Source organism: Vanellus vanellus (genome assembly GCF_965231255.1).
Source record: "Vanellus vanellus genome assembly, chromosome: 8".
Taxonomy (NCBI): Eukaryota; Metazoa; Chordata; class Aves; order Charadriiformes; family Charadriidae; genus Vanellus; species Vanellus vanellus.
The window spans coordinates 23616177-23636369 of NC_138913.1; the positions used below are offsets into that span (position 1 = coordinate 23616177).

The 20193-nt window shown below is 39.7% G+C and overlaps 1 protein-coding gene across 1 annotated transcript in view; it reads left to right on the plus strand.

The window, feature by feature from the left end:
- The first annotated feature begins 273 nt into the window (after nucleotides 1-273).
- NMNAT3 (nicotinamide nucleotide adenylyltransferase 3) overlaps nucleotides 274-20193 on the plus strand; it is a 31018-nt gene continuing 11098 nt past the window's right edge. Inside the window, exons 1-3 of the mRNA XM_082487184.1 lie at nucleotides 274-344; nucleotides 10300-10427; nucleotides 12877-13013. Of these exons, the coding sequence (XP_082343310.1) occupies nucleotides 12905-13013 (109 nt within the window). The 5' untranslated portion in view covers nucleotides 274-344; nucleotides 10300-10427; nucleotides 12877-12904. The remainder of the gene's footprint in view (nucleotides 345-10299; nucleotides 10428-12876; nucleotides 13014-20193) is intronic.

The following is a 20193-nucleotide window of genomic DNA, read 5'->3' on the forward strand; positions in this document are numbered from 1 at the left end:
CGACCTCGCCACCCTGAAAGCACAACCCCGCAGCCGCAGAGCCCGACCTTAGAAACAACAGCAGGAAGCCAAAAGTTTCGAACGTCACCTTCAGGTAAATAAAGGAGTTTAAACATCAGCTCCCCTGCCCTCTAAACAAGAGCAGGACGCCTAACAGAGCTTGCTAAAGGACGAGCGGCGATGTCCCAGGCTGCGCTGGCAGGAGCAGGTGGCAGTGCAGAGTCAGCCCCCAGGGCGAGCGGCATTGGGCGGGGAAGGGGGGGAGGCCGCCGCCGCGACCGCAGCGCTACCCCGCTTGTCCCGCACGGGCCCGACAGAGGCTGGCCCGGCCCGGCCCGGCCCCGGTAAGGAGGGAGGGAGGGAGGGAGGGAGGGGAGGCGGCGGCGGCGTGGGGGCTGGCGGCGGCTGGGCTGCGGGCAGGCCGGGTGAGGCCCTCCCTCGGGCTCCGTCCTTCGGCATGCGGCTGGGGCTGGCGGGCGGGCCGGAGCGCGGCGGGCTGGCGGCCGCGCTGGGACGGCGGCTCCGCTCCGCCTCCCCGGCAGGGCCTGAGCCTGGCGGCGGCCTGCAGCGCCAGGGCCGGGCCGGGGCTCCGCGGGAGAGCCTGGCGTGGGGCCGCCCGAGTGCGGAGCGGGACGCTGGGTGCGGGGCGCGCAGCGGTGTGCGCTGGGTGCGGGGCGCGGCCGCGCGGACGGAGCCGGGGGCAGCGGCTGCCAGTCCCGGGGCAACGCGGGACAGACGCGCGCCCTTAAATTCAGGGACCGGAGTCTGTTGTGCTCTCCACGTCAAATACACGATAAGCATATATCCAGCACCATCTATATGTATATTTAAAATAGCAAATTAAAGCTTTTTTTTTCTTTTTTTCCCCAGAATACCTACTCAAGTGTCAGTGAGAGTCAAAGGAAACGAGGATGTATTTATTTTTTTTTTAATCTACCTGGCTTTCACTGTGTAACTCATCTTTCTCCTCTGCTTCACTTTAAGAGGTTGCCCCCCCCCCCCTTGTGCAACAGCTGCTGTTTGGTTTTATAAATGACCCAGATGTTTGTTTTCTTTAAGCTTTGTAGCAATACAGTATGTGCCAGCCCTTCATTTTTCAGACATTATTTGCTACTTAAGTCTAATTACATTGTTTGATTCTAGCAGTAAATTAGCTTCATGCCTTTAACTTCAGAAATGCAAATCTTAGAAATTAGCTTAGATATGATAAGCTAATTAGCGTTTAGATGATCTAAAAGACCTTTGAGAATCCCAGAGATGGCTGAGGACGAAATAGGTGACAGTCCTGTCAAAGGGGAGTTTGAGCTATTTGAGGTTCTGCCTTTTAAAATAAGCTAATGAGACAAATTGGATTTCATTGCAGTGATGATTTCTAAGGTCTTAATTCATAAAATGTGTAAGTAGCTCGTGCTGACCTGGCGTGGCAGCTGGAATTGGCTGGGAGAGGCTGTGGACTCCCGCTGTCTGCCCTGTCCGCAGCAGTGCGCTCTCGCCCTGGAGGAGGGAGGGAGGGCTGCCTCACTGGCAAGAGCCACCTTCACGACTCTTATTTTTCCACCCCATATTGTTGGTTTAGTGCAATGCACCACTCAAAAAATGTTGTAGAAGCCCCTCTGCCACCAAGCCTGTGTACTTTTCTTAACAATAAAAAGAAAGACAGACATTAGCCATATAGGCTTACAAAGCATTATGGAGATCTTCATAAATGTCAGAAATGCTGCACCGTGTCAGGCTAGTGGCCTGTCCAACCCAGCGATCTGTCCCAGGCAATGGACAGAGGAGATGCGATTTAGGGAAACTAATCTGGCCCCTTGCTTCCCCCAGTGTTCCCTGCTGCCAGCCACAGCTGCTTCGTTAGGGACACCAAACATGCATGTAACCTCCCAGTGTACGCTTTCACCTGTTGTAGCATTTTTTGTTGCTTTCACTGCCAGCCCCCTAGGTGTAGTATTGCAGGGAGAAGTTTTGCATTCAGTTTATCTGGTGTCTTCATCATTTTGTAAAACTTGGCTGTAGCCTCCCCCAAGCTCCTCCTCTCCAAACCAAACAGTCCCAGACCTTGTTTTGCCTGTATTGAATAGTGGTGGCTCCATTCACTTGACCATTTGAACTGCCCTTCCTGAGCTGAGACCAGAACTGCTCATAGTAGTCAAAACCTGGGCCCATCCAGGTTCTCTGCAGTGCTAAAACAATACCCTGTGTGATGGTCTCAGGACTTCTCATGATGCCCAGCATTTTGGTGGCTTTTTGGCTGCCACCAAAAACCAGAGGAGGTGCAGTCAAAGTTTTGAAGATGGTATAACTGTGTGCTTATTAATGTTTATTTCAGTTATTATAAGAACTTATTTAGAGGGTGTCCTGGTTCCAGCAAGGATGGGGTTAATTTCCCCAAGGAGCCGGCAGGGGAGGCAGGTATTCCATCCCACGTGAGCCGTGCCCCGCTATAAGAGGCGCTAGCCGGGGCGAGGGAGGCAGTCGCCACTCGGGGGCGGGCAGCGGCGGGGCGGGTCTGGTCTGGTCGGCGCGCGGCGGTACTGTAATCGCCTTCTTGTACTCCTTTATCGGTGTTATTGTTTTTCTTTTTTCTTCCCTTTGGCTGTTCTGTTAAATTACACTATTTCAACCCACGAGTTTTGCCTTTTTCTGCCGATTTTCCCCACGGCTGTGGGAGTCGAGCGAGCGGCTGCGGGGTTCTTTGTTGCTGGCGGAGACCAAACCACGACAGAGGGATAGTTACAATGCGATTTCAGTTGTAATTAGGTACCTAATTTCATTGTAGTTGTTTCAGAATCTCACTTCTTTTTCCTTGGATAGACAGAAATCCCAGTCCAGGTGAGATATTTTTCAAGAGCAAACAAAACATTTTGGACAATAGGCAGGGCACATACATGATTATAATTTCCTTTAATTCTTTGGTTTTACAAAATGAAGGAAATAGAAATTCTAAATTGATAATTTAATTAAAGTATAAAGATAACAAGTAATGTGAACTCTTGAGCCTTGGAGCCATTTAGTTAAACTGCCTCATTGCTATGCATAATCCTCAGTGTTAGTAGGCAAATTCATATATTAGTGTAATAAATGCACATAATGCTTTTCATTTTGATGGCTTAAAAAATTAATTGGAAGTAGTGTTCTCACTGTCAAGTATGCTACGCTTAGGGATACCTGGATGCTACTGAATTGGTGCAGGAGGGCATGTTATTTCGAACAGCAGCTTTGTATATTCATTATTAACCTTAACTGTTGAGCTGGGTTTGTTGCCTCTGGCAGTAACTAATAGATGAAGTTTCAGAGGAAAGGGAGACCTATCACACATTTAACTGAGCAGTTCTGTATATTGCTGAAGAATTCCTTCTTGCTTCCTAGAGGTGGTCAGGTGAACATTGAAGCACAGAAAGACAGCTGCCTTAGTCAACTTTTTCATTTTATTTTAATTCTTCTTTTTTTTTTTTTTTTGCTAGAAGATCTATTCCATATAACTGTAAAGCCAGTGAGATGTTCTTTCCTGACTATGCAAACAGTGTCAGGAATAAGTTGCTCCTAGCACAGTAGGTAGCAAATAGTTATCCCTTTTTTGAAACAGAAGAGTGGTGGGATTATGGATGTTGATGTTTTAACTTTGGTTTTGCTGGATGTTCTGCAAATCCTGCATTGCTCTGTGGTTGCAATGTGATTATTGTGCATCTGAGTGTTTTGCAGTAGTGCTTTTAGGGGTTTTGTTAGTTTTCTATCTTTAGAGCAGCTTTATCAGAACAGATTTTAGTGATTGAAGATGCTTTCTTTACCACTTAATAGCTACCATTTGTGTGCAAGCTATATTTCTGTTACTAGATTTGCCTTAGGTTCTGCTAAATGTATTTTGCTAATTGTAAGAAAATTGCAGAAGATGTTGATATGAGAAAAATCACTTTGAATGGCTTCTCAAAAGGAACTCTCGAAGTTTTAGTAAGAGTTTGACAGACAAGTTGGTACTTTCACTAAGTCAGCAGTTTGTTTAAAAATAGCCACCCTAGGTTGCAGTTCTGCATGTATCCTCTTTTTCTAAAAATCAATATACTGTTCTTTGTGGATGACTGACTCGTACATGTAAATAGAAGGATGAGTATTGGTTACTTAGAATAGTTTATGCAACTGTAGAAGAAGAAAAAGCTTATTCATTAGTGTGATAGGCAAAAGGAATAGGCAAAGAGTTAAATGTTAGATGTTGAGAGATCACTAGGGGTTATTGGATAAGTAATCATACTGCAGTGAATACAAGAAGATGCCAGGAGCTGATTGTATTCTCTTGACCTTGTTGAAATGCTATGAAAAGGACTGCTTTTGTGAAATGCATGCTGAGACCCAGCACTACCCAGCAATCGCTGAATGAGTGTAGTTTGCCACGCTGGCCTTTTTACTTATTTTCTGCATAGTTTTGGGTTAGTGTAGTATCATTGGCTTTGTAACCAGATGAAACTGCTAGAGCTCTGTGTCTAAGCATTGCTGAATGTTTTATGGGCAGTCAGAATTAAATAGCTTTTTTACAAAATGGGGATTATTCCATGATTTTCCCAGAGGATACAGAGAAAGAACGTAGCAGCATTATGCTGCAGTTTATCCTTAAGCTTTTACTGTATAAAGACAACAGATAAATCTGACAACTTCAAAATATTTAGTAAACACACACATATATATGCATGTTAACAATATGGGAGTTTACTGTTGATGTACATGAATAGTGGTTTTTGCATTCCATGTTGCTGAGTTGTTGAATTCTACATTGCTGTTCAGGCAATAGGCAGCCTATAAGTGTGATTATTTTGTAGGATGAGGGTCCAGGTGAAGAATATTAAGAAAATGATATCTTATAGAATACTACCACTGGAGTAGTAATATCTCTGTGAATGTCTTATCGACTAGACTCTGGGGACCAGACACGTTTGTGTCCCACTGTGTAATTCCAGTTACAAACCTGCAACAATTCAAAGACTTAAAAAATATGTTGTAGTTGGCTTGAATTCACTGGCACTGTTTTGTGTGTGTTGAGAATACTATTTTTTTAAGGTTGTGCTAAGGAATTATTTTGCTCAAATTTTTAGCACTTGAAAATCATTTAAGGCTATACCATGTTCATTATTAACCAGAGATTCAATTTTAGCATTTATTTCAGAATATGAGTCCTGTGGTCATTTTAGTATTTATATTTTTCATGTTTTGTCCATGTACACTTTTTATGGTGAATTTTCTTGTTTAGTGCCTTTCAACTGCAGTTTCTTTTTAGCAATGGAGCAGAAACAGTTGTGAGTGAAAATTAGAAACAGGGAACTATCTTTTATTTGGAAGAAAAAAATTATTAAAAGGACAAAACAAGTGTAAATTATGTTTAAGTTATTTAAGAGTTGTAACTGATTAAGAGGTCTTGGCCCTTCTGTGGAAGGGAATTTCCCCACTGATACAGCCTGAAATAAAGAAATTGCAAGAGTGAAGTATTGTGCTGTGACTTGAAGGGTTCTAATCTCAGGAAAGGAAGAGACAGTTCTGCTGAGGCTGCTTTATCTGTTAGCTACCAAGGCACTTGGAATTTGGGCCACAGGTATATTGCAGTTTTCTGTGAGGGAACTTGTCCAGGGATAGCTTTTTGGTCACTACCATTTGCTGGGAAAATTGCTGCCTGGACAAAGCTGAAGAAAAAATGGCAAGTACCCCAAAATTAAGCTGATCTTCTATCTTAAGCAAAAGAAGAGCCTTATTCATTACTACAGACAATATTTGCTTTGCTTTGGGCCATTTTCACAGATATATGTAAAAAAGCCCAGATGATTTTTATAAGGTTGTATAAGCTGCTGCTCTAGTGAAGACTGCGACAAGCTTGGAGGTGGTTAGGTTTGGGGTTTTCTTTGAAACTGCAATGGGACTTGCATTTTCTGACTAAAAGTCTGGTGTGGGGATTGGAAGGGGCAACTTCATACTTTTGATATGCTGAATCTGATAGAAAACCATGTATCCTATCATATACTTTGTTAATGGCTTTCCAATGAAAGTCAAAGAAATGAAATGCACCTGAGTCACTGGATTTTAACAATAATATGATCCATCATGTGGCCCTGAAAAAGCTATTTTAGAGGATTAGAGTGTCATATTAGGCTATGTGTAATATTTACGTGCACCTTGTAAAATTCTTCTTGGCTGGGGTGAGTAACTTTCTGATGAGCAAATAAAATATCACCCTAGATTATACATTTTTCATTTCTTCTCTCACCTGGATATTTATGTTATGTTCATTATTAAAGTGGAAGGTGGGGATATACAGGTAAATATTGGTCACTGTTGTGGAGGATTGATTTTAGTGACAGCACATGCTGGGAACTTACTGACTGGAGTAACTTTTGTTATGGCAGTGACTCCCATTAGGAACAGCAGGAGAAAATCTGATATCTGGTCATACTTTCAAGGGATATTTGAGTAATGTGGTTTGCTGTGATTTGGGTCAGCTACTAAAATGTACTTTTTATTTTCTGACTTTGAAAAGGTGTCTTGCAATCATAACATCCTTGATATCAACTGGTGTAACTCAGCTGGGCTCAGTGCAACTGCATGAATTTATAGGAGCTAATGATGTGGCCAAGTAGAAGAATGGATGTGGGCAGCTTTGAACTCGTTCAAATCTAAATTTCATCTAAATTAGTCTGGTTTCACCCTCACAGGAGGTGATAAAGCTTTTATCCTGTGCTAGGATTCAGTTTATTTCTGCTCTTTGCAGAAATTTTACCTCAAGGGTGAGTCTGCCTCATAGCGGGCACGTATCAGTGTCTTGTCCTCCAGTTTACTAATTTAACAGCTCATGAATCAGACTGCACTGCTCAGCACTCCATTGTGCTTCTGATAATTAATCAGATATGGCTCTAATTACTGACTTTCAGCAGAACTTAACTGTGGTCATCTATAACGTCATCTATTATTGACATATTGTAGGAATATAGGCAATAGGAAAAGAACTTGCAGGAATTTTCTAATGAAAAATATAACGATTTTTCCATCATAAAACCTTTTTTATATAGCTTAATTGTGGCCGCCTCATTTGAAGGTATCTGCCCTTGTATGTATAGCCATATGACATACTGTATTGTTGAAAGCTTTCTAAACTGCAGTCGCTCACATGTAAGGTAACTGGCATTTATAAGAAAATACCTGCTTGGCCAAGGCTGTTGGTACAGGTGCCCAGGGCAGAGCCCGCAGACTCGGAAGCACTCACCAGAAGGAGCCATACACAGTTACTGCGTGAAATGGCAACATACTGTAACTTGTCTCCTTCAAACCTTATTCTTTAAGTCATCTCTTTCATCATTAAAAGCAATACCTATAATGTTCCAAAGCAGCAAACTGTCACAGTCTCTGGCCAGAGCTGTGCTCTCTCTTGCTTCTGTTATTTACGAATTTTGAAGACTGACAGCAAAGGTGACAAAAGATGTGTTCTATTTAGAAGTACAACAAAAGGCAGTGTCTGTCATGTCAGGAGGAAGGCTGAACTAACAGGACATGTATTTACAGCGTTTACTGACTTTTCTTCATGCAAAAATCAAATGTGGTTGTTTCTTTTTAAAACCAGGATTACATTTAAAAAATTAAGTCAATTACTCTTAAAATAAACATACGAATCTTACTAGTACTGCTTGATAATAGTGATGTTAACTGACTTATTCCCAAGGTTTCTGTCAAATGCTTAAACTACTTGAAAGTAGAAGGTACAGTCTTGCTGTAGAAGTATCACAGGCAATTATTAAAAATATTAATTGCATCAATCAAAAAATGCTTTCATAGCTCAATTGGCATCTGTGTCTCTTGCTTTAACAAACTTTTTTCACTAACACACTATAAGCATTTTCTTAAGAATTCTGAAATACAGGTTTTTTTCCAGTGGGATTTCAGGTGCTTTGAATTTGATTTGATCCTTTGAGGTGCACACATAGCCATGGTACCGATGCAGCAAACACTTGAATAGCAGAGGATGCTCTGCTAAAAACTTGCTGGTTTCAGCAAGGCGGCAGCAAATCACTTCAATCATATGAAGATAGTTCAGAGGTACAGTAGATCTTCAGGGGTGGGAGAACCTCAGTACAAATGTAACATTTCAATGATTTTCTGCCCCTTCCCTCAAGAAACTGAGGATTTAAAACTGTTTTGCCAGGTAGTGAATACCTAATCGATATAAAATGTTACCATACGATTTACTATTTCTGCTTCTTGAATAAGAGTTTGGCAGTTGCAGTAAATGAAGAAGGGGGGGGAGGGGGGGGGGCAGCTGTCTCTTTTAGCACCAACATCTAAAAATTACTGATTAGTACTAACGAGAGAGAGAGACTAAGAGAAAATGGTTGGGGTTTTTCCCATAACAAATTTGATTTGTTGACAATACTCTTTTATAAACTCAAGAAGGGAATGCTGAGGAAATGGTGTGAAATAAAGTGCCTGTTCTTGGAAGGTTTGGTTGCATTCCTTCTCTGCAGCCTGTGCTTAATCAATGCCTAAATATATGGTGAAGGTACAGTCTTGTTGGGTAGGACAGAAAGGGTTGTAAAATTGCATGTGCATAACAATGCTTTATTCCTTATAATGCATACACTATGTTTATTGAAATAGGGGTGATACCAGTATTGGAATTTCCTCAAAATAAAATATTGCCTGTTTATATCTAGATTTTTCTCTTCCTTTCAGTTCCTGGCTAGGTATAACATTTTGATGCAAGGGTGATTGTAAGTACAAAAGTGATTCCTGTATAGAATTAATCACCCTCAAAGGATTCTTGAGATGATTGTTTAATGATTATGGAGCACTTGCATGTATGTAGCTTATACATAAAAGCAGTATTTTGTCACTGATGTAATAGGGAGAATGAGGGAGAAGAAGACATGAAGAAGGTATCTCCAGGTTTGGTCACTTAAATTAAGGTGTGTATGAAGCCGGGTGCAGCCTCTGAAATAGCTGAACGTTAGTTCTGATTTCACAGTTATGGAAGTGGAAGCACAGAGATAAGGACCTGAATTCTAGAAGGGCTGAATACTTGCTGTTTGTGCTGATTGAGAACATCATTACATTGCAGCTCTCCTAAAAGTTGAGTACCACGGAAATCCTAGAGACAAAATTTGCTTTCTTGGTTGCAGCCCACTGCACGCTCTGCCCATTCTTCCTCTCTCAATCTGTATGCATTGTGCATTTTTCATTCTCCTTTCCATTTGAAGATCAAGATACATGTTTAACTTAATTGGAATTTCTTTTTACAGCATTGCAACAAGACTGGATTAACAGTTGAATTATCCATGCACAACTTCTGAAGAAGTACTTTGTATTTTAGCTAGACTTGGGAGCAGCAATAGGAGAAAACACTTACATGTCTTCTGGGATGCCATTAATGGAATATGCATTGTGTAGGGACAACTGCTAGGACAAATTAATCTGATTATTTATTTAAGAAAGACTTTTTGCAAACATATAGCAACTAATAGGTGCAAATTGGTATGACCATATTTAAATTCATGCAGAAACTACTGCTTTCTTGGTCTGTAGGCCATTTGGCAAGAGATAAAACTTATTGGAGTATTCAGGACTGGCTTAATGGCTTCTTTTTGTGGAACACACGAAATAGAAATTTATTCCCCTGGCACAATGTGCATATTCCATAAATGCCTGATAACAGAATAGTCATCTACTTGTTTGTATCTTGTATTCAGTTGGTGAAGCTAGTTAAGGACAGTCCGCTTCATGTGTGTAGGTAAAATGCATATGACTTTGAACTGAACATTTGTAGAAGCCTATAATTGTAGGAACACTGGGATGCTGTAGCACTTAAAGGAAGTGTGGCTGCCACTGCCTCACATAAGGTCAAGAGGCTTTCTCCTCTGCTTAAAATTCTGTGTTTAAAGTTTTCTCCTCTGTTTGATTTCTCAGAAGAGCTTAGCTGAAAAATCGGTTAACTCTCTTTTTTTTTTTCCTGTTATTTTGGGTGGTGGTCTAAAGATTTTAAACTGCAGTTAATAGCAGCCAAGATAGCAGCTGAATCAGAAAGTTTTGTTTGAAATCTTAAAAGTTGTACTATACCTGTTGAATAAGTTTAGAATACACTGTATAAGGGATAATAGGAATAAAAAAGTTGATATTTTGATTTTTATTTATATAGATAGATATTTTATATATATGGGGGGTATATATGTATAAAACCATCTTCTGAAATTCCTCTATGCTACATGTTTACTATTAGTACATTCTTGGTTTGAATTTTTCCTTTTTCTTTTTGTCTTTTTTGTTGTTGTTGTTTTGGTTCAGGTTTTGAGTTTGCATTAGCAGTACTGTCTGGTTATCATTAAGAATTACAGGTTGAAGGCTTTCCCTAGAGTCCCCGAGGTATAAATGAGTAAGATCTGCAATCAAACAATCCAACACATCTGTTTCAGGTGAGAAACAGAGAAGTCTATAGAATTAAATGCTTCTTATAAATTGAATGATTTATTTTATTATTTAAAACTTTTAAGATGGCAAATAAAAGAAAAAAACAACACAGGAAATGTAAACTACACTTCATCAGAACAGAGGAGAAGATACCAGAGCCGTCAACTAGCAGATGTAAGAGCTAGAGCTGCTATTGGTACATGTAATAGGGAAGAATGGGTATGTGTTTTTCCCCCTGAACGCGTGTTTGAGTCTCTCTCTGGCTGATACTGATGCTGACTGATAAGGCTTGGCAATTGGGTAAAGTTATGTGACCATGTCATTGATTTTAGGTTGTCATATAAGATTGTAATAAGCCTGTTTGCAGGGCTGGATGCTGAGCGACATCATTGTAGTTATTACAGTAAAAAGTTTCTGATTCTAGGAAATTCTTAGTCTGGAATTAATTGATTTATCATTGAGAGTTCAGCATTGGCTAATCTGTGGCAACAGAATCTATCTAGCAAAAAAATGGGACTATAGGAGAACACTAATATGTTCTAGCAATGATATTTTTTTTTTTTCAGTTAATCACAGATACTAATGTTTTGCTACCTGTTTCAAGGCAAAAAGACCTTTCCCTGTACAATGAAAATAAATTTACAGAATTGTTGATACTGAACAGAAGAACACCTTGAATTTGATTTTTCTGAATAAACAACCTGTAAAGTTTGCATACAATTTTCATGTATGAGTTTGTTGGTGTCTATAAAGGAATAGTAAATCACAGTAAAGAGAGAGAGTGCTGTTGAATGTGCTTACTACAGCTGCCACAATTGTAGACCATAAAGTTGTTGCTAACTTTCAATGCTCTACAGCTAGTGAGTCTTTTCTCCCCTGGTATATCTCCTAAGGGATGTGTGATGGGAGATGAGAAATGAGTAAAGTGAAATGAAAACAGTATAAAAAAGAATCTTAATATGTATATTCAGTACTAGATGGTCAAAGTACAGGTGGGACATATGCTTCAAAGAATTTTCTGTATTAAAAAGTTTGCAAACTGCCAACATATCACAAGTGAAAATATTAAAACTTGTTGCTAGGTGCACTGAATGCTGTTAAATGGTACAGTCCCAGTCTTCAGAGTTATAAATCCTTTGTAAATGAACTGAGTTGGCAGATATAAAACATCAACTTGATATTGATTTAACCATTATTTTTCTAAGTAAGAAAAGGGAAAAAAAAGTGAATATAAGGGCTTGGAACAGTGAGAGTTATGCTCTGAGCTGCAGTGCTTTGGTACACTGCAAATGGAGAATAGGATTTGGTTAAACGGAGCACAGAGTCAGTACCAGATTGGGTCTGTTAACCCAAGAGTGGCTTCTGAAGTTTGAGATGCAAGTGTCTTCTGCAGGAAGACTTACACTTGATGGAGAGAGCTGGAGACCAGGGGAAGGGAAGAGAATGGTGTATGTATGATATATGGGTGTGAGCATTGTAGAGATTTCAAATCCTAGGAAAAGAAGAGAGCCCCATCTAAATATCAGATTCACAGATACATATGTGGGACACGACTGTTTATATCATGCTGGACATATTCTGGATCAGTTGTAAAAAGAGCTATGCAAATAGGTAGCTCCGAGGACAGTGACTAACTTAAACTGATTTCCGCTGCATTTTTATTGAGATGACAAACAATTAAATTATATAAGGGTTGTTTCTAAATACACCTGCAAGGCTTCTAACAGCCCGGCTCCCCACCCATTCACCCTATTAATAGTTTTTTAATGTCCCCAGTGTTTTCCTGTAACAGCTGTAGTTTCTCCTCCCTGCTGTTCCCTGTCGTGGATCCACCACCACTTGCTCTGCCATCCAACAAAGAAACTATACAAGCAATTGCTGATAATGTGGCTGGAAGAACGTGCTGGCTGGATGGCCACCAGCTGCTGCCTGTCCACGTCTAAGAAAGTCAGACCTGTAGGTTTGGGTGTTGCATATAGGGTTTTGTCATATATTCCAAAGGTCCATTGTAAAAACTTATTTAAAAAATAATAAAATAAATCTGCTTTTGTAGCAGGCCTAAAGGTTCCAAAGTTATTAATAGGGGGTTGATGGAAAGACAGAACAAAACCTTGTTTTCTGACAAAAGCAGGTTAAAAATAAAAAAAAAAAGTTAAAAATCTGACAGTTTTTGATAATAATGACAATATGAATTTCTAGAAATCCTTTCTTACCATCTCTGTATGTGGGGAAACAGGATTTGTTGATGCTCTCCTAATTAACATCAAAGAACATATGTGTTTCTGTGCTAGTACTTCCTGTGTGTTGTGATGATACAGAAGACTGATCTTCTGATTCTTCACTAGTGTTCGAGGAATACACAGTTCTGAAAACAGTACTTTTAGTTTGAGGAACAATGGGAAGACTGCTTTTTGTCAAGTTTGTCTTTTATTTTAATTTTTTTTTTTCCTTTAGGGTGGAGTTTTAATGTTTTGATGTCAGAATGAAGAGCAGGATACCTCTCATTCTTCTAGCTTGTGGCTCCTTTAACCCCATCACAAACATGCATATGCGTTTATTTGAGCTGGCTAGAGATCACCTGCACCAAACAGGTCAGTAAGGTGGTGTTAGGATCACACACACAGTGGTTCACTGTGAAAAGTAAGAAAGATGTTTAATACTTGCTATAGATAAGCTGTCACTTTAGAGCTGGCTTAATTTTAATTTTTTTTATTGATTGTTCAATATAGAAAGTCTAGCATTTCCTCTTCCTTTGGCTCAGTACATAAACAAGTATCATAATGAATGTTCATGCAAATAAAGTGAAGGTTTTATCAGCAGTTTTAGGATCATATTAATGGGATGGACTGAGCCTTGTGAAAGAGTGTGCTTAACAATTTCAAAAGTGAGAAGAAACATTTATGTTCAAATTTCATGGGTTTTATGATACATTGTGTTTTAATATGATGAAGTGTTACAGTTAGCAGTTTTGACAGCTGGGTGAAACTGGAGAAAAGATGAAATGTTAATTATTCATTAGCCATCTTCAATAAGAGGTGCGAGTTATCTCCCCAAGCAAAATAATTTCATCATCAAGGAGATCAGAAAAGCTAGATGTCAGCAGGCTAGAAAGTTTTGGCAGCAAAGGAGAAAGGTGGGTAACATCGGGAACTTAAGCAAGAATCAGAAAAGCTACTGAGAAGCATTGAACTTGAAGCTTGATCAACTACTTAGTTTCTGAGGCTTTTTTTTTTTTTCCATCTGGCAGCTAAAATATACGTGTATTTTTATGGAAGAGGTTGGAAGGGAGTCATAGTTTATTGGAACCTGACAGAGAAGTTCCTACAGAGGTGGTTCAGTAGGAATCTGAACAGACAATAATAGTAAAAGGAATTTGGCTGTCAAATTGTGGAGAGGAGGGGAGAGAATCTGGTAACCCACTGATGCCATTGTGCAGTAAAAGCAGCAACTGTGTGTTCGCCATATACTGTGAGAATACTTTGACTTTCATGCACAAGAATTACACAACCGCCTCTGAGGGCTCCCTCCACAAGTCTCTATAGTCCTGTAACTGTGAAGTGATTTTGTTGCTCCCGCAGGACTAGAAATAAAGGGTTAAAAAGGGATTTGTATTGGCTATTCTCACTGTAATTTTAAAACTGCTTCTGCTGCCCAGGTGTGCAAGGAGTAGGAAGGTAATGTGGGACCAATTGGTAACTCTACTTCAGTATTTCTGCTCAATCACAAATCAGGCAGAAATGAGTTGTGCAATAGCTTGGCTGGAGTTGACTTCACAGTCAGGTTTTACTGTTAGGAATGCCATGACTATCCCTGATGTGCATCCTGACTGACATCTCCGGTAATTCTGTCTGCCAGCTTTTTGCACACCACTTCAGTTTCAAATGCTGTCTAATCTTATTTTTTATACATGCCTATTTTAAGTAGGGAATTTTATTGAGCTTCTGATACTTTAAGCAATATCTGCAGTTTCATTGCCACATGTCAAGTAATTCATCCTTTTTCTGTTAATATCAGTTGACAAATCTTGTCATGCTGTCTTTTAAATACAACAGACAGCTACGTGTGACTAAGTCAATGATTCTCTTTATCTGGATTTTGTCTCTACTCATGTGAATTTGACTCTTTACATATCCTCACGCGTAGCTAGAATTTTCTCAGATTCAATCCCTTGTTTTAAAATTCTTTCTTGAAACTTGCACTGATCATGGCAAATGCCTTTCTAGTCTATTAATACCTAATGCCAGATGTTTTTATTTCTCTTTGACTGTATTTCTCATTTGATCAATAAAGTCCAAAGAAGTATCACTAGAATCAATCTATGTAAGATGTTTAAAACCTTGTTTCCCAGGTATTGCCAGTGGAGGATACTTACATCACCAAGTTCCCAGTTAAGACCAAAAGGGACAGAGGGCAAAGGGGGCAAGTATGAAAGCCAAGATGTTTCTATCTGTCACAAGATAGATACAAGGGGGAGATGAAGGACAATGAGTTACTGCTATCTTATGAAAACTTGGGAAAAATGTGACACAATCAGTGGGTTATGTCAGATGCAGAGCTGGGCATCAGACCTGAGAAGTCCAAGGAGTAATTAGTCACTAACCAGCCTTGGGAATTTGGAAGTTTGTGTTGTTCAAGGGCTGCATCTAATTAAAATGGACTGATATTTTCAAGAAAGGGATAGGAACAGATTGTAATAGCATCAAGTCAGCATAAATGCAGACTTCAATTTGTTTTCCTGCAACAAGTCTGATAACTGGAATTTGAAAAGAACACAGAAAAAACCTGGTTTGATCCTACTGTTTCGATAGTGTGTATAGCAATACAGATACATGGCTAGAATAGGGTCATATCAGTGCTAGTTACTCACTACATATACAATAAATATTGACAGATGTTAGTTAAAATTAACTAAACTTGAAAAATGAAAAGGAAACAAAACTTTAATTTTTTTTTTCATTACAAGATTTACAGCAGTACTTGCTTAAATATGGCGGTACTAGGTTAGTTGTATTCGGCTTTACCCTTGAAAGACACATGAAGAGGGATGCATGTGTGGCTTAGCATTCAGAAAGAATTAAAGCTATAGAGTGCACTTTGCAGAGGTGGAAATCAAAGCAGCAAAAGCATGAATCTTAAGACATCTCAAGACATACCACATACCTAAAGAAAACACTTCTGTTACATAAAACTCAGTTTTCTAAATACTGCTATCAGTGTGTACAGTTTAGGTCCTAACCTTTTTCTGAATTTAAGGAATGCTTCTCTAAGTGGAAGAAGTAGGCCTCTTTCCGTTCCACAGGTTTTGTTGTCTTACTCTAAAACCCTGCGGAATAAGGGGTGGGCATCCCCTGCTTGCAGTGGTATTTGGGTTATGCCCTGTATTTGACTTTGGAATCCTAGTCATCTGTTTTGTAGCATCTCTGAAGAGAATCATTGCTTCCCAATCACATTGCATGGCAAAAGTCAGCTTGGATGAGAGAATTTCAGAATAAGGTGTCCTGTGAATAGAGCTACAATACTTTACTATTCACATTGTTGCTTTCAAGATGGTGGTTTTATCCTTCCTTTCTCAAAGAAATACTAATTTTTATAGCTGTCAAGATACTGCCTTTCCTTCTTTTTGTATGAATCCAGTGAACTCTATAGAAGTGAAGTTATATTTTGAGGTTTTGATATGAAATGTTTTTTATAGATGTGATGCGTGGAGATCATTCAGCATTTGAGGACTGATCATTGTGCATGTTCAGTTACTCAGCTGTTGGCGGAGTTCCTGAAGTCTCAATGTGTTTGAGTGGCTGTCTGACTGCAGAGGTAAATCTGCGTCTTCAGGCCTTGCAGTTCACTCAATGAGGTGGATATGATTTATGTTTGTCTAGGTACTCGTATGGCATCTGTCACTACGATTTTTACACATCTCATCTAATTCAAGCACTCTATAGTGGTGAAGGTAGTGTCATCCATCCTATGGAGAGCTATCCTAAAAGATTGTCCATTACTGCTCTGATGAATTTGTTGTTTATGTTGACTTTCAGTGCAATGATTGCTGAGTTATTTACCCCTTTGATTTTCCTTCTGTTGAATTCCCTTCACAGAAGGTGACTGAACATGAAGTAAAAAAAAGTCTTGCCTATTTTCCATTTTCATGCTTGGCGATCTCTACATACGTGTCAGGGGGAAGGTAAGCATAGGATGGTATCCTTTTGATATTTAATCTGAACAAAGTTGTTAGATATCCCTCCCTGCGCCCCAGTTAATTGTAACCTATAAATAAAATCAATATTTTTGTTTAAATGGAACAATGAAAAATTCTTGTATTTGTTTTCCTAGCATTAGTAGGCTGAGAGTTCTGGGAGGATAACTCTTGATTTCTTGTGGGTTCAAAGGAAACTATTACTTAAATACAGAATTTTATTGTGATTTTAATGTATGTATAGTCACACATAGAAGGCTGATTTAAAAAAAAATTAAATACTTCAGTGGTTGTTTCAGTGAAGAAATGAGAACTTATATTAATGGAAGCTGTTGTTGCATCTTAGATGGTTAGAACATGAGGTTGTATTGTAGCTATTTTCCAACATTGTTCCCTTCTGATAGCAAGTTTTACATCATTTTATGTTTTGAAATAGCTGCTACTTTCCTCACAAAGGAGGACTGACTCCTCAGAAGTCAAAGTGATTTTTGTGATTTATTTATTTGCTGTTGTTTATGTACTGTGCAGTAAAGTCCAAACTGTTCATCAGACTCATTTTGTTAAATCTTACATGTGTAGGTAACTTTATGCCCTTAGAACAGGCTTAATGAAGCAGAGAAAATGCTTATTCCTGGACAAACCTTCCAAAACCCAAACCAAAAATTTGCAATCCTGTGTCCTGCAATTGTTCACATTAATGCACTAATATGTAGAAGTTAGTCACTTGTTCAGTGCTGAAAAGGAATTGGGTGTGTTTTTTGGGATGGGGTGTTCTTTATTGTGGTGGAGTTTTTTTTTGTGTGTGGATGTGAGCTATATGTTCTTTAAACTAATGTCCCTATCTGCAGGAAGGGAAATTTTGCATATTTGAGCTGGTGTCACATTTAATTGATGTCATAGAAACTACCAGTAAGTCTAACTCTGTGGGTTTTTTTTTCCTGTTATAAAGTATAAATTGGGAGAGCTGAATGATGAATGATAAGGACTTTCATTTTAACCTAGAGATGAGATTGGCATTTGTCTGTAATATTTTTATGTAAGCCTACATCAGTGAAACTTTTAAAGCTTTGGATTTTAAAAGGAAGGTATCAATCTACATCAAAATAAGCATGTTGGCTCATCTGTGTAGTCATACAAAACCATAAAATTTTCCACACAGTAAACTTAGCATGAAACATGCATCATAGAATCATAGAATGGTTTATGTTGGAAGGGACCTTGAAGATCATCTAGTTCCAACCCCCCTGCCATAGGCAGGGGCACCTCCCACTAGACCAGGTTGCCCAAGGCCACATCCAGCCTGGCCTTGAACACCTCCAGGGATGGGGCCTCACCAGCTTCCCTGGGCAACCTGTTCCAGTGCCTCACCACCCTCAAAGTGAAAAATTTCTGCCTAATGTTTAATCTCAACCTGCCCTCTTCCAGTTTAAAGCCATTCCCCCTCATCCCATCACTACATGCCCTAGTAAAAAGTCCTTCCCCAGCTCTCCTGGAGGCCCCCTTTAGGGACTGGAAGGCTGCAATAAGATCTCCCCGGAGCCTTCTCTTCTCCAGGCTGAACAGCCCCAACTCTCTCAGCCTCTCCTTGTAGGAGAGCTGCTCCAGCCCTCGGATCATCCTCGTGGCTCTCCTCTGGACACACTCCAGCAGGTCCATGTCCTCCTTATGTTGGGGACTCCAGAGCTGGATGCAGTACTCCAGGTGGGGTCTCATGAGAGTGGAGTAGAGGGGCAGAATCACCTCCTTTGACCTGCTGGCCACGCTTCTTTTGATGCAGTCCAGGATACGGTTGGCCTTCTGGGCTGCAATTGCACACTGCTGGCTCATGTTGAGCTTCTCGTCAGTCAGCACCCCCAGGTCCTTCTCATCAGGGCTGCTCTCCAGCCATTCCCACCGAGCCTGTATTTGTGCTTGGGATTGCCCCGACCCAGATGCAGGACCTTGCACTTGGCCTTGTTGAACTGCATGAGGTTGGCTTGGGCCCACGTCTTCAGCTTGTCCAGGTCCCTCTGGATGGCGTCCCTCCTCTCCAGCGTGTCTACCTCACCAAACAGCTTGGTATCATTGGCAAATTTGCTGAGGGTACACTCGACCCCACTCTCCATGTTACCAACAAAGATGTGGAACAGTACGGGTCCCAGTACTGACCCCAGAGGAATGCCACTCATCACTGGTCTCCACTTGGACATCAAGCTGTTGACCGCACCTCTTTGAGTGCGACCGTCCAGCCAGTTTTTTATCCACCAAGTGGTCCATTTGTTGAAGCCATGTCTCTCATCTTTTGACACTTTCGTTACTTAACGACTAATGAACATTGGTAGTGCCTGTTTATAGTGACATGCTGTAAATCTAAACTCTTATCTAGAAGATACTGCTTGGGATAGTTACTTTGGTATAAAGAATCAGGCTGGATAAATGCATGTGCCTAATTCTCAATTGTCACAGAAATGTGAAAGAGGTTTACATTTTGTAGGCAGTGTTCAGCCGGGAGCAAAGTTTTTAGAAACTTTGTTTATGCTAAAACAGTACTAGTTCATAATACTTAGCATCTTGGAAAATGAGTGAAATAAAGCAGCACTCAGGCACAAAGTCCTGTGGTAACCTGCTCTGGACATGACAGAAAGAACAGCAATGGTGTCATTCCTGCTCACTGGATAGGATAACACCATAAAGCTGCAGAGGTTCCCAGTCTGTTGTGGATTTTCCAAGGACACTGAGAGGAAGATGAGTAGTGGGTGAGAGTTAAATGTATGGAAGTATTTCTTTTATTTCGTTTTCTATAGTAGTTACTTACTGTTATTATTTACTTTTTGTGTAGTTTATAATAGTATATCCCAGACTTACTACTAGAAGAAATTAATCTTTAAAAGCCCCGCCAAAGTACATGGACAATTTCATATGAAATTGGCATGTGATAAATTTGCTTTAATATTAATAAACTAATTCAGCATTACGATTTGTGTTAGTGTTTGACAATTTACAGTGACCTCTATAACAGAATACTAAATACTTGTTTTCCTTAATAATACTACTTTAACATGTTTGAGGGATGTTTTTTTGTCTCAATACTTTTGTTATATTTGGTTTTCTTACCGGTTATCTTAAGCAGTTCTTAGAGAATATAAATTCATAGCAAGAGGAAATTTTTTGCTGCTTTTGATATGTATGTTTTTCAAAACAAAGCCACTTAAGGGCCTGCAGAATTTTTACAAATACTTAGGACAAGCAATAATAACATACTTCATGATGAAAACAAATACCATTCCAAAGAAATAGAATTTGAAGATAATTCTGTACCAAAGAAGGTTTGAAACTACTTGTATTAATTTATGAGACAGAAGAGAATTGCAGTGGAAATTTTTAAAAAAAAAAAAAAAACAAACAAGGTGGCAGAGTTTAATTATTTCCTCTTTGCATGCCTGCCAAAATTGAGGGGCATATTTGAATAGGTGATCTTTTAAGTTACTGAAAAGGACAAAATTATTCAGAGCCAGCAATAAAATATGCTCCTATATTTTGAGTGCTAAAGCTTGTATTTTTACACAGAAGGCTCTCATGTGCATCATGTTTGCATAGTGCTG